Here is a 15,076-nt window from a genome sequence, read left to right as displayed (position 1 = left end):
AAATGCAGTGTCGTCTTCAGTTAGTTGTGTGATATTTTATCTTTCCAAATGTGAATCTATTATTCTACAGATAAAAAATGATAGTGTTTCCTCAAATTAGAATGTAAACATATTGGGTGTTAAGCATTGTTAAATCTCTGTAGTGAAGCACAAATTGACACATTTGTGGGAATGTTCCAGTAGTTCATGTCGTAATATACAAACCTTGATTAACATTCTTTGTGCATGTCATGGCTAGCTACAGTGTAATGCAAAAGTATTCATACCTCTTTGAGTTTTTATACATTTTGTCCCTGATGCAGCCTCAAATTTAAAATATGTTATAGGATTTTTATCTGATAGCCCAACATTCATTCTCCTTAATTATGAAGTAGAAGGAAAAGGATACACAGCTTTAAAAAAAATCATAAATAAAATCTGAAAAGCATGGCCTCAGGTTATATTCTTTTCTTGCAATTTTTAGACATCTCAGAAAGTAATTTCAACTGGTTGTTCTTTGCAGAGTTCCCCAAAGTGTGTCAGATCAGCTAAAACAAGCATCTCTAGTTTTTTGTGTAAGACTAGCAATATTTAACTAAATTTGACCAAGTCAATATTTAGAATTTGGTTCATTTATAATTTTTTTTTACCTTTTTATTCTCGAATTAGTTAGAATACAAGTTTGAGTTGACTGTTTTAAGTGATTCTACTTTTGCTTTGTTTTGAGGAAAAAGTACAGAAACTAGACTTTTTTTTTCAAAACATTGTGAAATGTAATTACCAAGAAATTAATTAATAAAACAAAGCACAAAAGCAAATTTCCATGGTCACGTCACTGTTTCTTTTTCAACTGTGAGCATAAAAAATGTGCCTATGTCCTGCTGTATTTCAGCCACAACTGTGCTCAAGATAGAAAGCATTTGCAGTGACAGTCCTTCACAAGGCACAACAGAGGCTGTACTGGAGCATGGTTTGTAATTTTAATCAGGTTTCGTGCTAAACAGCTGCCTGTAGACCTTGGATTATTCCCAGTCTTGCCTCGGGCTTTTCTCATTTCAGTAGCAAGAAAATACTAGTAGCTGAAGAATGTAGCGCCAAGCAAGCACCTGAATTAAACAGGAATCTCTCAAGCCACATGAGTCTCTACAAGATGTAATGAAATCACATGTCTTGAGTCACACACATTTGGGGTTGCCTCACGCCTGAATTATTTATTTATTTTTTTATGCTTTACTTTCCCCAATTGCAGCAGACTTCAACGGTGGATCTGATGATTAGGAGCATTTTGCTGAAGCATGCTGGGAAGTATGGATGCAGAGCCCAGACCAGTGCCGACACAGTATTTGCAGAGGCAGAACTTCTGGTGCGAGGTAAGCTTGTTTTCTTTTGATGGAGCAGTGACCTATGATGCTATTCTCTGGAAAGCTCATGATATAATAGAAATCCCTTTATTCTCCCAAAGGGGACATTATGTAATATATCGTCCCCATGATGCAATTTGTTTTTTATGATGTCAAGCACTTTGAACTGCCTTGCTGCTGAAATGTGTTATACAAATTAACTTGATTGATTGATTTCTGAAAAGAAACATGAATACATATTTTCACTATGAAACTCCTTCGCTATAAATATGAACATAGAATATAAAATATGTGAAAGTATACATTTTAAAAAAGATGTTGAAAGTGGTCCAGATGTGAAGTGTCTGTCACTTCACAACAGTGACAGCAGAATCAGTTCAGAGCGAATCAGGAGGTCCTTCGCAAGTTCTGCCGCAACATTTTTCCCAGCTTTAGCATTACTTGTAATTTATTGTGTTCATTATTTTTATATTGAGAAACGATGTGTGGATGACAGATGTGTGTGATGGACATGTATGAAAACAGGACTAATTGTGTCTCTTTTTGAGCTGACACAGGACACAACCAAATAAATTTTAGAGTGGCAACTCTACCCACCATAAATTTTAAAGATTTTTTTTAAAGATCTAGAAAACTATTAATCATTTCATTCTACCTCTCAGTGATGCATTTGTATGTGTTAAAACATGGTCATTGTAATGGGAGAAAATGTGAAAAAGTTGTTTCTATATTAACGTGTGTCTTAGAAATCCTGTAAAATATGCTAAATAGTACTGATATCGAGTGAAGCTCATTAATGCAGGTGCAGAACATGTAAAAGGTTGGTTAATTTTATTGGACGTTTGAGACTTCACTCTTTACGGAGACGATTGCACATTAACGCGGTTAGGGCACCTATTTTGCCTGTCTAGGTTAATTTAATATTATTAATTTGAGAATGCCTAACAGATTGCCTCACTGGTTGAACAAGTTTAATATGCTGTGTTAAATTTTAGCTTTTACTGTCTGGTCATAAAACTTGTTTTTGGAAAATCTTGTGGAAAAGCATTCGATTATTTTACATGCAGGTGGGATTTTTGACCGTCATGTTTTGAGACAATTATAAGCTTTCAGGTTAATTATCTCTAAATGATCTGTGCTTCATAACTTTAAGGTTGCCTTGCGTGAAATAATAAAAACTGTTCACCCAGAATTCTTGGTTGTCATTTAAAATTCTCCTCAGAAATTTACATAAGCTCAAAATCAGAATGGATGCAAGATGAATTCAGATTATAATTGTCTAAACATTGTGACATTCATATCCACTGGGAGTGTATGTAAACTTCAGATTGTAGCTGTGTTTATGATTTAGAGTGGCACTAGTGTATTTCTATCCTTTGGCCTTTATAAACAAAGAAAACATAACAAGACAGGATATGAAAGAAGAGAGACTGTCATTCATTCAGAGTTCTGGCAGCCAGGATCCGAACAAAAACCCTGATGATTACAACAATCGCACAGTGCATGCACTGAAACTACCCAGCTGTCAGGTCACATATTGATGTTTGTGTATCCATTCAGAGGCCTTGATCCACTTTAGAGGGAAGAGTCAGTATGAAGACTTGTTTTAGACAGCAGTTGAAATCAGGGAGAAAGTCAGAGAGGAGCCGTTTGAGTGGAAACAAGCTCAGACCAGCAGAACATATCTGATTTGTAAAAATCGATAGTAAGGCTTGACTGGTCTAAATCCATTTCTTGGTATTATAATAGTAAGCAAGGTCCTTCAGTTTTACCACATCAGGTCTGTTAATCTCCACTGGATTTTTTTCCCTACAACTTTCCCATAGTTTTCATTATTTTTTATGTGATGTTTTGCTACGTCTGAATTTAATAAACAGCTCAAAACTAAACAATAAATGAGATATCTGGAAAATGATACATAACATGTCCTTCACATGAAGTAAACTTTAGACATCAGTATTTTGTCAGACGTTAAAACCAACAAGCTGTTTTACCAATGTGGGCTCAACCCCGCTTTCTTAAATGTTTGTTTCTGCAGCTAAGAGACAGTCATACTACTCCTACATCTTTTATTGTAGGCCTCTTACAGGGACTGTTAAAATGCACATTACACTAATTTTTACTGAGGATGTCACCTGCCAGCTTTTCTTTTACATCTGTTCACCCTGAAGTCCTTAGATATTCAGAGCACTTACAGACTTCGTTTACCTCAGAGGGCTCAAAGGAACATATGTTCAGCTGAATTGAAATGCAGAGTTTCCTATCGCTGTCTTACTCAGCGCAGCGCCATCAGGTTCCCTTAAACACTTTTCGAACAGCGGCTGATTGATTTTTTTTTTCTTTGTTCTTTGTCCTGACATTTTGGAGATGTTTGTTTAGAGGCTAGGATGTTTACAGCTTTAATTTAATCTAGCTCCTAATTATTCCCCTACCAGGTCCTCCTGGACCCCCTGGAGTGGTGATAGTGGAGGAGATCACAGATACGACGGCCACCTTGTCCTGGACTCGTGGCCTCGACAACCACAGCCCTATCAGCACCTATAATTTACAAGCCCGGAGCCCCTTTTCATTGGGGTGGCAAACTGTCAAAACAGGTAATCGATAAGGAGCAAATAGCTGCCTCTAGATTTAAAAGCTGAATGTGGGGCAATAAATTTGGATTTTAATCCTGACTCAAGTCATAAACAGAGATGGGGTAAAGGCTTAACTAAAGCAAAGTTAGTTTTAATACTCTCATTATGATAGCATTGTGCATTTTAATTTAGTTTTATTCTTTAATTAAGTAATAACTTTGTAAGAAAATGTATTTGCTGCATTATTTTGCACAGCATTGTTTGTGTTACAGCGATCCTACAACAAAATAAACTGATACCCACATAGATGGGCATTTCAATAACTGAATATAATCAAAAAGGTTGGTGTATCTCAGTAATTCAATATAAAAAGTTATATTCACATTGAATTCATCAAACACAGAGTGGTTACATAGAAATATAAAAAATTGTCATTATCATCTCTGGATCCCCCAAAATAGCATTGATCCCCTGACGAATAAAGTCTTGCTCCGCCATTGTGTTGGTGACATTCAGACGTGTCACCCTGCTGAAAAACATACCCATGTACTATACAGCACAAGCACTTAATACTTCAGAGCTCTTTTTGCAAGAATTACAGCCTCAACTGATGATGTTTCCTATGTCGGTTTCTACCAGGCTTTTTCTTTCCACTCAGTTTTTTATTAATACACTCAAGAGCCTGAATGCAGCACTGCACTCTGAACAATTAGCTTTTTCAGAAGTGACTTTTTGTTGCTTAAGTGAGACCTTATATGCATTTAATTTTTCACTTCCCTCTGGATCTCTGTTGTTCCTAAAAATACCAAGCTCTTAAGTACACCGAGCTGCCTTCTGGCAATAACAATGTTTTTTGGTGTCTGGAAAACAAGCCGTTTCACAAACCTCCCCATTATTAAGTAACAATCGGCGGGCAATACTCCTTTACCTTTACCTAGCATCGTTAGCTGAGCCTAGTTACTCACCGAGCAACTCAAGCTGAGCTTCAGCATGGCTCCAACCATTTGACAATGGCTTTTACTGCTGTACAATGGCTGCTGGAAAAGACAGTTGTTTTATTGTTGACTTATTAGAAACTGCTTTTTCATCCTTGATCATGTCCCAGGAGACTCCTTTTTTTATGGTTCTGGATCAAAGATGTATTATGCTAATTTTTTACAGCTATTTTCACATTTATAAAGAGTAATTGTTAACTTGGGTGTTGTGGCTAGCATCGATTTATTTGGGTTTAAAGTGAAAAGAGCCCCTGAAACAGCTCATTCTGAAAGAGGCTCAAAATAGGCAGAACTGAGCAGGTGAAATCTGATTTTGTGCCAAAAATGTAATGAACATGTTTTATGTAGCTCGTAGTCCAAACATTCTCAAGGAAGCATAATTGGTTCACTTTAACTTCCTGTTCAGATTAAATCGTTTCAGAAAGGCATATGAGATCCGAATCATTTCACCAAGACTTCTGTATCTTTTCAGGAGGATTGCGTAAAACATCAAGAGTCTGGTTTAAATGTCAATGGTGGAAATTGTATTGTGTGTCAGATCAGCACTTACGGGAAAATTAAACTTTTGGACTTGAATTACCAGACTTCTCCATTCATCTAGTGTAGCACTTTTAGATCTTTGAAACAAATTAAATTCCCTTTCTGTAACTTTCCAGGATAACCATGAGTTATTATTGTTTGACATAATAGATGAAAGCTCGCTAAGCGTTGTGTGTAATCTGTCATAATATACCGTGTGATAATAGTGGAGACCAAGGTGTGATAATGATACGTCCCTGAAGATATATTAATCATACTTTGTATACACTCCTCTCACATTATATCTATTCAACTATATTTAATTCAATGAAGCACAATTAGGAGTCAGCGATATATTTTCAGTGTTTAACTTGTTCGAATTAGCGTAACAGGGATTGCATTTTAGCCCTCACTCCTTGCACACAAAGCTATCAGCTTATGTTTGAGGAGCAGCGTGCTTGACAGAGGGGTCTCATTGTCGGCTGCTTTGGGCGATAAGAACATAAGCTGCACTGCTTCAGAGACCTTTAGTTCATTTGTGACATGGATAAGCTTTTAGCAATGTTTGTTACTGCAAGATCCATGTTGACATAGCTTTATTATAGAATATTGGAGGGGAAAAAAACTGGATCGGTGGTTAATTTTCTTTTCAGCTTATTCATTCTTTTCAGTAACAGATTGTGATTTATTATGTAGTTTAGTTCTGCAAAAAGTCTGAGAATTGATTGAATGCGTAATGCCTTCTATTTCTTTATGTGCTCTGATGCTGCAATTAAGCAGTTGTTCATGCATCAAAATGTCAAATTCTAAGTGCTAAGTAAATTCTGTGTCACCGCCACCTGGTGTGAAAATATGCCAAGTCACAGTGAATCTGCAGAGGCAATGAAAAACTGTGCAGCGAGTTAGAACAAAGACAATAAATGTGATTTCAGCTCTGCACTCCTATCCGGACTTCAAATTACATCATGCCTGTGAGGTTAAGGAATTATCCTGCAGTTAAAACCATATGATATATTTGATCCAGAAATTGTAAACCCATTTTTGCATCCAGTTTCAGGACTTTTAGAGAAAAAAAAGGGCACCATTATTATTGTCATATAAAACACTTAATAGGATTTTGACTTATTTTATGTTAGTATTTTCTGGAATGCATTTGAGCATAAAAGTTTAATTCAATTTAGTTTATATAGTACCGTACCATCTTAAGACACTTCACAAAATAAAGTTTATTCCATCCGATCAGACATTAGATCCAGTTGATTCTAGTTAGCACACTTCTACTGATCTGCTGGTTTGCGAAAACTGGAGCAAATTTTTTGCTAGCTCTTCTGCTGACTTTGAAAATATTTAGCACCTTTAGAGTCCCCAAAATTCCCATAAATTCTAAATCCCAAATTTGCTTGGCTGTTTTGTAAACTCTCAGTTGAATAAACTTTGACATCTGTGATGAGGTTTTAGTTATCAACTGTCAAGAAATCTCGAAATAAATGGATATTTATTTTCAGGCTCTTATTTTGAAAAGTGTGAAGACTGCTTAAGCGGCAGTTCTGTTTCCTCTCATGATATTGTCCTCCTGTGATGTGGTGAAGCAAATGAAGTTTATTCTGTACCCAAAATTCAGTTCTATAGTAAGTGGATGTATGTCTGAAGCTACTGCGGTCTATTAGGCAAAATTGGCAACATAGTCAACAACTAACTACAAACTGAACCATGAATCAAATGTCTGTTCCTAAGCACTTACATTTAATACTTGTTGCTTCTTTGACACATGGTGAACATGGTTGAATTTAGCTCTTTTGCTCTTTAGGAGTATCTTCTACTGATTAATACAATGTTATCGAACTTTAGTGTTTTTGGCAGTAATATTTATTTTGGTTTTTTAGGGCACTGTCAGGTTGTTTCATTTTATCTTTCAACTGGGTTTAAACAACATTCTTTTGTTTTAGAAATGGCAAGACACAATCACTGTTTTTTTCTCTTGAGGGCATGGATGAAAGTTAAATTATTTTCTATTTTGGATACAAAATTAATGAGTGCTTTTACACAATGAGAGTCATAAGTTAACAATAAAAATATTAATCTAACTTTTACATCAAGTCTCAAATGACTACTTAATAATTTTAGGGCAATAAAGGGAACAGATAGAAATTATAGTTTAGTGGGGAAAGAAAATTTTTAACTGCAATTCTCGATACAGTTTGTCCACATTTGACCTCATGTTAGAGATCCTCTTGTATAATATGCACACCTCTATTTTTCTTAACTGAGCAAACTCGTTTCCTACTTTATTTGCAGACCCAGACCCAGTGACGGGGGACATGGAGTCATCCATGGCTGTGGAGCTCAGCCCCTGGGTGGAATATGAGTTCAGAGTGGTGGCCAGCAATGCCATTGGGACGGGTGATCCCAGCACACCCTCTAGAAAAGTTAGGACTAAAGAAGCAGGTAAACCAACCCTATCTATACATCCTACCTATATTTTGACAGACATAAACATGAAGGGTCAAGTAAATACCAAGTTGACTTTTTTTGCTAAAGTGAGTCATTTCATGCCTTCAGGCAACAATAACCATATAGCATTTACAGTATGCAAAAATTAATTGTGCTGCTTTCACTGGCTGGTCTTTTCTTCTCTATAAAATGTAATAATTACAAAGGTCAGTTGTTACTTTAGAGAAGTTTTTTCAATCAGTCTTTTCAGAGTAATTAACTAATAACAGCATCTCCACACAATTAATCCATCTATAATACTGCAGTGTGTGATCCAAATGTCAACAATAAGGTTTAATATGAATTTTTCCAGTATTTTTTTTCCTTTTCTTTTTTTAAACAATAATGCAATATTTCGAGTTCTAGTAAATATAAATGATCACATGTTACCACATTACATGTGAAGTGATTGAATTTATGACATTCACAAGAAAGTTTAACTTTTCAGAGTTTCTTTGGTGCATGTTAAGTGATGCGGTGTTGACCTTTCCACACAGTTCCAGCCGTGGCACCATCGAACGTCAGCGGAGGGAACGGCCGTAGGCATGAACTGGTCATCTCGTGGGAGGTAGGTCTTCTGCCAAACTCCCTCTGTTGAACAAGTGTGACAGCATTTGCAAAAAAAAAAAAAAAAAAACAAGAGAAGAGAAAAAACAAATGTCACATTGGTGTGTCTGTTTCAGTTGGGAAAACTTGCATTTTGGAGAAAAATAAGTCATTAACAGACCTCATTTAAATTGACTTCTTATATATATGAAGATTCTATTAATCACCTTTTCAAATAAGTCTGCTTCAGAATTTAATGATCACTAAATAATAAATTTTGAATGTAAATGTGACTTAATAGTGATGTAGGGCTTGCTGCTACATGTGCTTTTCATCAGAAACGTTCATTTTTGTTGTCTGGGAATACTTGTCATGCATTATTAAGTGGAATAGAGCATGGTTGATGAATGACGCCGGTCCTCATGGTTCTGCTTGAAAGAAGCAGATTGATGATTTTCCATTGCACAGATGATTGCATTAGTTTTACAGTGAGTTTTATTCACTCTAGGTAAAATACAGTGAGATGAATAGGTGCACTTCATCTTCATGTGTGCTGGGGACCTGTCGTCCTATTCCCTGAGCCATCAAAGTTGGATCCAATTAAAATGTAGTAAGAAGTCTCAAAGCAGATTTTGAAGAGTCCAGACGTGCTTTTAAATTGGAATATAGGAGTGAATGTATTGAGGGATTTGTGAGAATATTTAAAACGTAGACTTGAGCCTAGGTGGCTGGGAAAATTTGAGCTCATACAATCTTTTCTTTGACAATAAAATATTTTATACATCCCAATGTCACTGACAGGATTTCTCTGAGGGAAAGTCATTCAGTGGACAGATTGCTCTCATTACCACTGTTCTCACATTTATTTAAGAAACCATAATACAGAAAGTCATTTTGTATGCAGTCTGGCAAGCAAAGACATCAACTAACTCCTGAATACAGTTTAACAGCAAAAATTAGCAGTAATAAATTCTGAATCATAAAACTTACAAAGTAGTTCCCTTTAACTCTCGATCAAGTAAGATAAATGTGGATTTAGGATGTTTCAAAGCTGCAGTCCCTAATATCAACTAATTGCAGTTGAAATTAGTTTAATTTTTGGCTCCCTTCTGAGGATCAGTTTTACTCCAAAGGAAGCAAAGGGTATAGAATTTATTTGGGTAATAGTAAACTGCTCTTTTCCAGCAAATTTTAGTTATCAGGTGTGTAAGATCTTTGGTATCGTGCTAAGCATCCCAGCTAGAACGGAGTTGCAGTCACGTTAATCCTATAACCCTATAAAGAAAATCCAACACAACAACATACATTGTGAAGATCATCAGAAATGCGAGTCAGAATGTGGGTCAGAAATTAAGTTGTGGAAAATTTGAAGGTAAGGTTAGCTTGTTTTATAATTCTCATGATCAAACAAAGGGTAAACCTTTGAACATTTCACAGTGAAGCCCTCAAGCTGTCATCTGACAACAGAAAGACATGACTGGCCACCAAATCTGCCTGTTCAGTCATGGAGAGTATTTATCAGAGAAGCAGCCAGGAGGCTGCTCAAGTTTTCTTATGAGGCTGAACATTTTAGCCACATGGAAAATGCCTCATGTTTTGGAAAACTAAAACTGCTTTTCTCCCTGAAAAAAAGGAAAAAAAAGTCCTTCCCCATGGTTATTAACATTTTCTCCAGCATTATGCTATTATGCTCAGTGAGTCTTTTTCAGCACACCCAACGAAGCTGCTGGGAGCTAAATGCATGACATGATGGCAAACTTGGGCTGCAAATTCACCTTTCAGCAGAATAACAACCATTAACACACATCCAAAGCTCCCAGAGATATGTTGCTTTCCTTCCATTTGCAGTCATGTTTGATTTGAGTTGCACATTCAAATAAAACCCCAATAAAATTCAATAAAGGCCTTTAATGTGACAAAAACTCTAACTTTCACAGAACTGTGTAGCCTGATAAATGGATGAGTGATTATCATATTTTATGTGTTTAAATCTTTGTCTCTTCAAACTCTAATGAAATATCTATATGCGATGACACACAGACCACGATGTGACGTGACAGAGAATCTGGTTACATAAATAAACCCAAATCTCATCAGATGACATTGTCAGTTTGTCACAGTGTGTTCAGCTGGGAGTTATATTTTTCAGCTCAGAAACACAACAGCACTCTTGTGGTATTTTTAAAGTATTCTATTCTATTTTTACAAACTTGGAATTTATTTTAAAATTCTTTTTAATTCTTCATGGCTGCAGTTTTATAATGACTTGTCCCCATTGTATTGTGCAGGAAATCCTGGAGAAGTTTACATAAAATAACTCACTTGGTAATGCAAGGAAATCTTAACCTTTTTGAAGAAAAAATAAAAGTGAGATGCACATTATAACCAGAAAGACTTCACAAAAGGTTGGGGTTTTCTTGTGAGGCTCCAGTAAGCATTATCATAGGGCAAAGTGACCTTTTCATATTTCAGACCCATGTCTTGTATTGTGAATCATATTTCTGACTTACTTTTATTGAATTTGTTCTCCAACTGCTATTCTACAAAATAATAAACATTATAGCCTTGGATTAAAATACTTTTCCATGAGAGAAGAGGTGAATGAAGCTATCTCTCAAGAGAAACCATAGGGTATAAACAGAAATGATGCAATGTAGAATAAAATTGTTGTCTTCTAAAGACGACCTTATGAAAACGGTGAGTATTTTTAAATAAAACATGTTACTTTGACTAGCTTTTTTCTTATTTGTGTGCAGCCTGAAAAAGTTTGATCCCATTAGTTACAGGTTTGGATAAATTAGGGACTAGAAAGCATATTTTCCATTTTCAAAATGCTCCTTCTTTCATTCTTTCCGTCCTTACCATGCATTTTTCTGTATTTCCTTTCCTCCTTTTCTCCATCCTGTCTTCTTTCATATAAACTATCCTTTTGTCTGTGTACTTCCCCTTGACATTCCTTCCTTCTCTCTCTTCCATCATACTTCCATATTTATTCCTGCCTTTCTTCCTTCCATTTTTCCTTCTCATAGTCCTACCTCTTTTTTCTTGTGCATCATTTGCTACAGTATTCTGCCCTTTCTTCTTTCCTTGGCTGTCTTCTTTGTTGCTTGTTTCTTTTCTTCCTTTGTGTTCATTCTTCATAAAAACAGATATAATAGGTTTCACGTTTAAACTCAGAATGACAGGAATCATAAAGATTAGTGTTTCACATAAAAAAACACATAAATAACCAATAAATCCACAAGATTTAACCTGGAAGTTCTTGCATTCTTGTATAAAAAAATATGTAGGAACCTTGTTGCTCTACAAAACAAACATGTTTGCATTATTTAAAAAAATATTAGATTTACAGTTTATGTATAATTTCCTGTTGTTTAAATGGCTGTTATTGGCGCCTTGCTGAGAGATTAAAGGAGCATTTTTTCGGTAATGCAAACGGCGGACCTGTTTCCAGCTGAGTAAAACTCCTTCTCTATTAATAACAACTGTGCATCAGTAGCTCAGGATCATAGCTCATTGCATTTTAAACACGGCTTCTAATTTATGCTGTTGAAATGTGTTTAACTTTCCAAGATTTTAAAGACTAAGGATGGAGGTAGGAGGGGGGCAACTTGGTCGCAATTGCAAAAACCTGCTGATGAAGCTAGAAGAGGGCCAGCTGGGCAGAGGGCTACACAGAGCTGCATCAGCGGCACAAGTGATTAAGATGTAGAGAATTTCAAATTTGGTCCCACCAGAGAGGCCCAGTGATGATTAACCTTGACTCTTCCAGTCGTTCCCACTAAATCCAGGGATGTTTATGAATATGCGCTTGTAATCTCTCGCTATATAGTGTTTGTGGAAAATGCAATAAATCTCACACCAAGTTATGAGGATATTAATGTGGACCAGATCAGGGTGGACAGCTTGGCTCGGAGCCAGATTTATGTGCAGAATGGCTATGAGAATTGACAATCATTTGCAATTAAAATTGGTGGAAAGATTTATTAGCAGGGGAGCAGTGAACAGATGTGGAGACAACTGACTGTTGTTGTAGTTTTTGAGTATGGAACCCGATAGGCATTACGAAGGTAACCTTCACGTCATGAGAAGTGTCCCTCAGTGCGACATTATTGGAGATGATGCCCTTTCCAGATGGAACAGTGGTTGCTGGTTTATCGTACCCTGTTTATATCTCATAAGCATGATTACCTTGCTGGTATAACCCATTTACAGCCTCCATATAAAACCTTGGGCCACCTGATGAAAGAAAATGATGGTATACCAAAAATAGCCCTATCGAAACCTTGTCCTTCCAGTCTTTGGATTGATTTGAGTTAATTAGTAAAGTAATTTATAGTAAAACAATTTCTGCACATACTTTCTGTAGTTCAACACAATAAAGGCTGTTTATAAAGGGGTATTATTATTTATTTTTCAGGTGTACAATTTTATAGCAAAATCAAGTTACTCTGTTATCTTCAGTTGTTATAAAATGCTATATATATCAAATATAACTTAGAAGAAATTTGACTTCATAGTTTGACACCTTGAAATTGGCCTCTGTGTCTTTAAGAAACTCCTACTGTTTCTGACACTGTTCCGTCAGTACATTATCATAACAGTGTTTCTCAATTATGCCTTTGTTCTTGGAAGTTTTGTACTGAGAAGTGAGTGGAATGAAAAGTAGGACGAACTAAGCAAACTCACAGTCCCACCTGATGTTTTCAGATTGCTGTTGCTGCAACCAAAACTTTCTGTTTTGGTGTTTGCTGTTGTGCGAGAACTTTCCTCCCTCTTCAGTATTGTGTGGCACTTCTGTCAGAAAAAAAACTCATTAAAATAAATCAATGTTTGTGGCTGTAACATAACAAAATGTTTGAACTAGCATAGTGTTGCTTTTTGTGATATAACTTTGCACTCCTTCTTGGTGTTTTTCTTTCTCTGTTGGGGTCCAAGAACTTGTGTAAAGGGAACTTTGGCACTGAGGTGCAGTCACCTCCTGTTGCCTAGTAGCAATTTAATTGTTTCAACCTTACCCTGTTGTTCTTGTTTTTGCTGAACTCTTTCTGAAATAAATCAGGACTCTGTCAGTGATCAATGAAGATGGATATGAAAGCAGGCGGTGCAGGAGAGTTTGCCCTTTTTGGCAGTCGAGGCATGTGAGCACGCTGCAGTCCTGCCTTTGCAGTCATCTGCGGAGAGTTATCAGCGCCTAGACAGCCATGGTGGGCAAGGTTATTAAGCAGGATGAATGACTAAACAGTCTCCCCAGCTTCATTGAGCCATCTCATTAGAGTAGACTGTTTGACTGCTTTTTCTCAAGGAGCCATAGGGAGGACTATTAGTGATGCCCCCGTAGTTACCATCGACGAGCCCAGCAGGTCCAATGATTTCATCCAAAGGACTTACCTTGCAGCGCTCCCACACTGTTTCTGCACATATCTCTGAATATCTTTCCTTCCCAGCCCAAAAGTGTTTCTAAGCTCAGCTTGATCATTTTCTCGTGCTGTTTTCAAACCATCCTTACTCCTCCCCATCTCTTCACAAGCAAGGCCAGATCTGACAATATCTTTGAAAGCTAATTTATTTCCACTCATCATCCTTGTAATTAGCCAGTCATGGTGACTGGTCTTTGTTGAATGAAATGTGAACTAGATCTCCATCCACCCGCTATTCCCTCTGTAGACTCTATGTATAATGTGGTTGATGCCTTCGGGGGACAGTGTAACTCTGTAGCTTATGCAAATCAACACATTACAGAGTTAGCTGCAAAGCCTTTGCCAGAAACAGGTGTACAGGTGTTTGTCATTTATTACATGTAGCCAAAGATTTAATCCCTGCAGCTCATATTTTAATTAGATTTTAGCTCACTTAATAAATTGGCATTTGATTTGATTAAGCTCAGAGCAGCTGTGGAAGAAAGCTCCCAGTTTCACCACTTCAGGAAAAACCGCGGATAATCACCGAAGCCGGCACACAAAACCTGGTGTCGCAAAAATCCTCCTGTCAGACACGAAAAGATAAATAGCTACATAATGCGTACAGCTGAGCCAAATATGATTTGTTTCCATTACTCAAGGCTGACTGCATCTTTATTAACAGTGGCAGGCAGTTACAGTAAATGGTTTGAAAAGTGAAAGCTGGCTATATGGTATCACAGAAAAAAAGAAAAGCCTTTCCTTTGTTTATGTTTTGTAAGTTACACACTTTCTCATTTCCAGGCATAAAATGTGGAAATGATTCATGTTTCAATCTCCGACCTTAAGTCCCGGGAAACATGTGTGCTATTAAACTAATAAAAAAACTAAATGTTTATTTGTTCTTCCTTCAGCCTGTGTCTGAGGAGTTCCAAAATGGAGAGGGCTTTGGATATATTGTTGCATTTCGTGCCAACGGCACTCGAGGCTGGAAGGAGAAGATGGTGACCTCTGCGGATGCTACGATGTACAAATACAGGGATGAGACGTTTCCTCCTCTCACTCCATTTGAAGTGAAAGTTGGTGTTTACAACAATAAGGGGGACGGGCCTTTCAGCAAAGTTGTCGTCATCCATTCTGCAGAGGGAGGTATGCTAATATCAATTTGCATAAAACCATCACTGGCATGAACTTCATAATAATATTAGGCTTTT

The 15,076-nt window shown here is 36.8% G+C and overlaps 1 protein-coding gene across 1 annotated transcript in view; it reads left to right on the top strand.

Moving 5' to 3' along the window:
• Positions 1 to 15,076, top strand: part of cntn5 (contactin 5) — a 134,275-nt gene that overhangs the window by 113,821 nt on the left and 5,378 nt on the right. Inside the window, exons 15-19 of the mRNA XM_055028705.1 lie at positions 1,229 to 1,349; positions 3,776 to 3,934; positions 7,723 to 7,872; positions 8,415 to 8,485; positions 14,777 to 15,011. Coding sequence (XP_054884680.1) covers positions 1,229 to 1,349; positions 3,776 to 3,934; positions 7,723 to 7,872; positions 8,415 to 8,485; positions 14,777 to 15,011 — 736 coding nt within the window. The remainder of the gene's footprint in view (positions 1 to 1,228; positions 1,350 to 3,775; positions 3,935 to 7,722; positions 7,873 to 8,414; positions 8,486 to 14,776; positions 15,012 to 15,076) is intronic.

Source organism: Poeciliopsis prolifica, unplaced genomic scaffold, assembly GCF_027474105.1.
Source record: "Poeciliopsis prolifica strain line A6 unplaced genomic scaffold, Auburn_PproV2 SCAFFOLD004, whole genome shotgun sequence".
Taxonomy (NCBI): Eukaryota; Metazoa; Chordata; class Actinopteri; order Cyprinodontiformes; family Poeciliidae; genus Poeciliopsis; species Poeciliopsis prolifica.
This window is presented reverse-complemented; position numbering and strand designations above follow the sequence as displayed.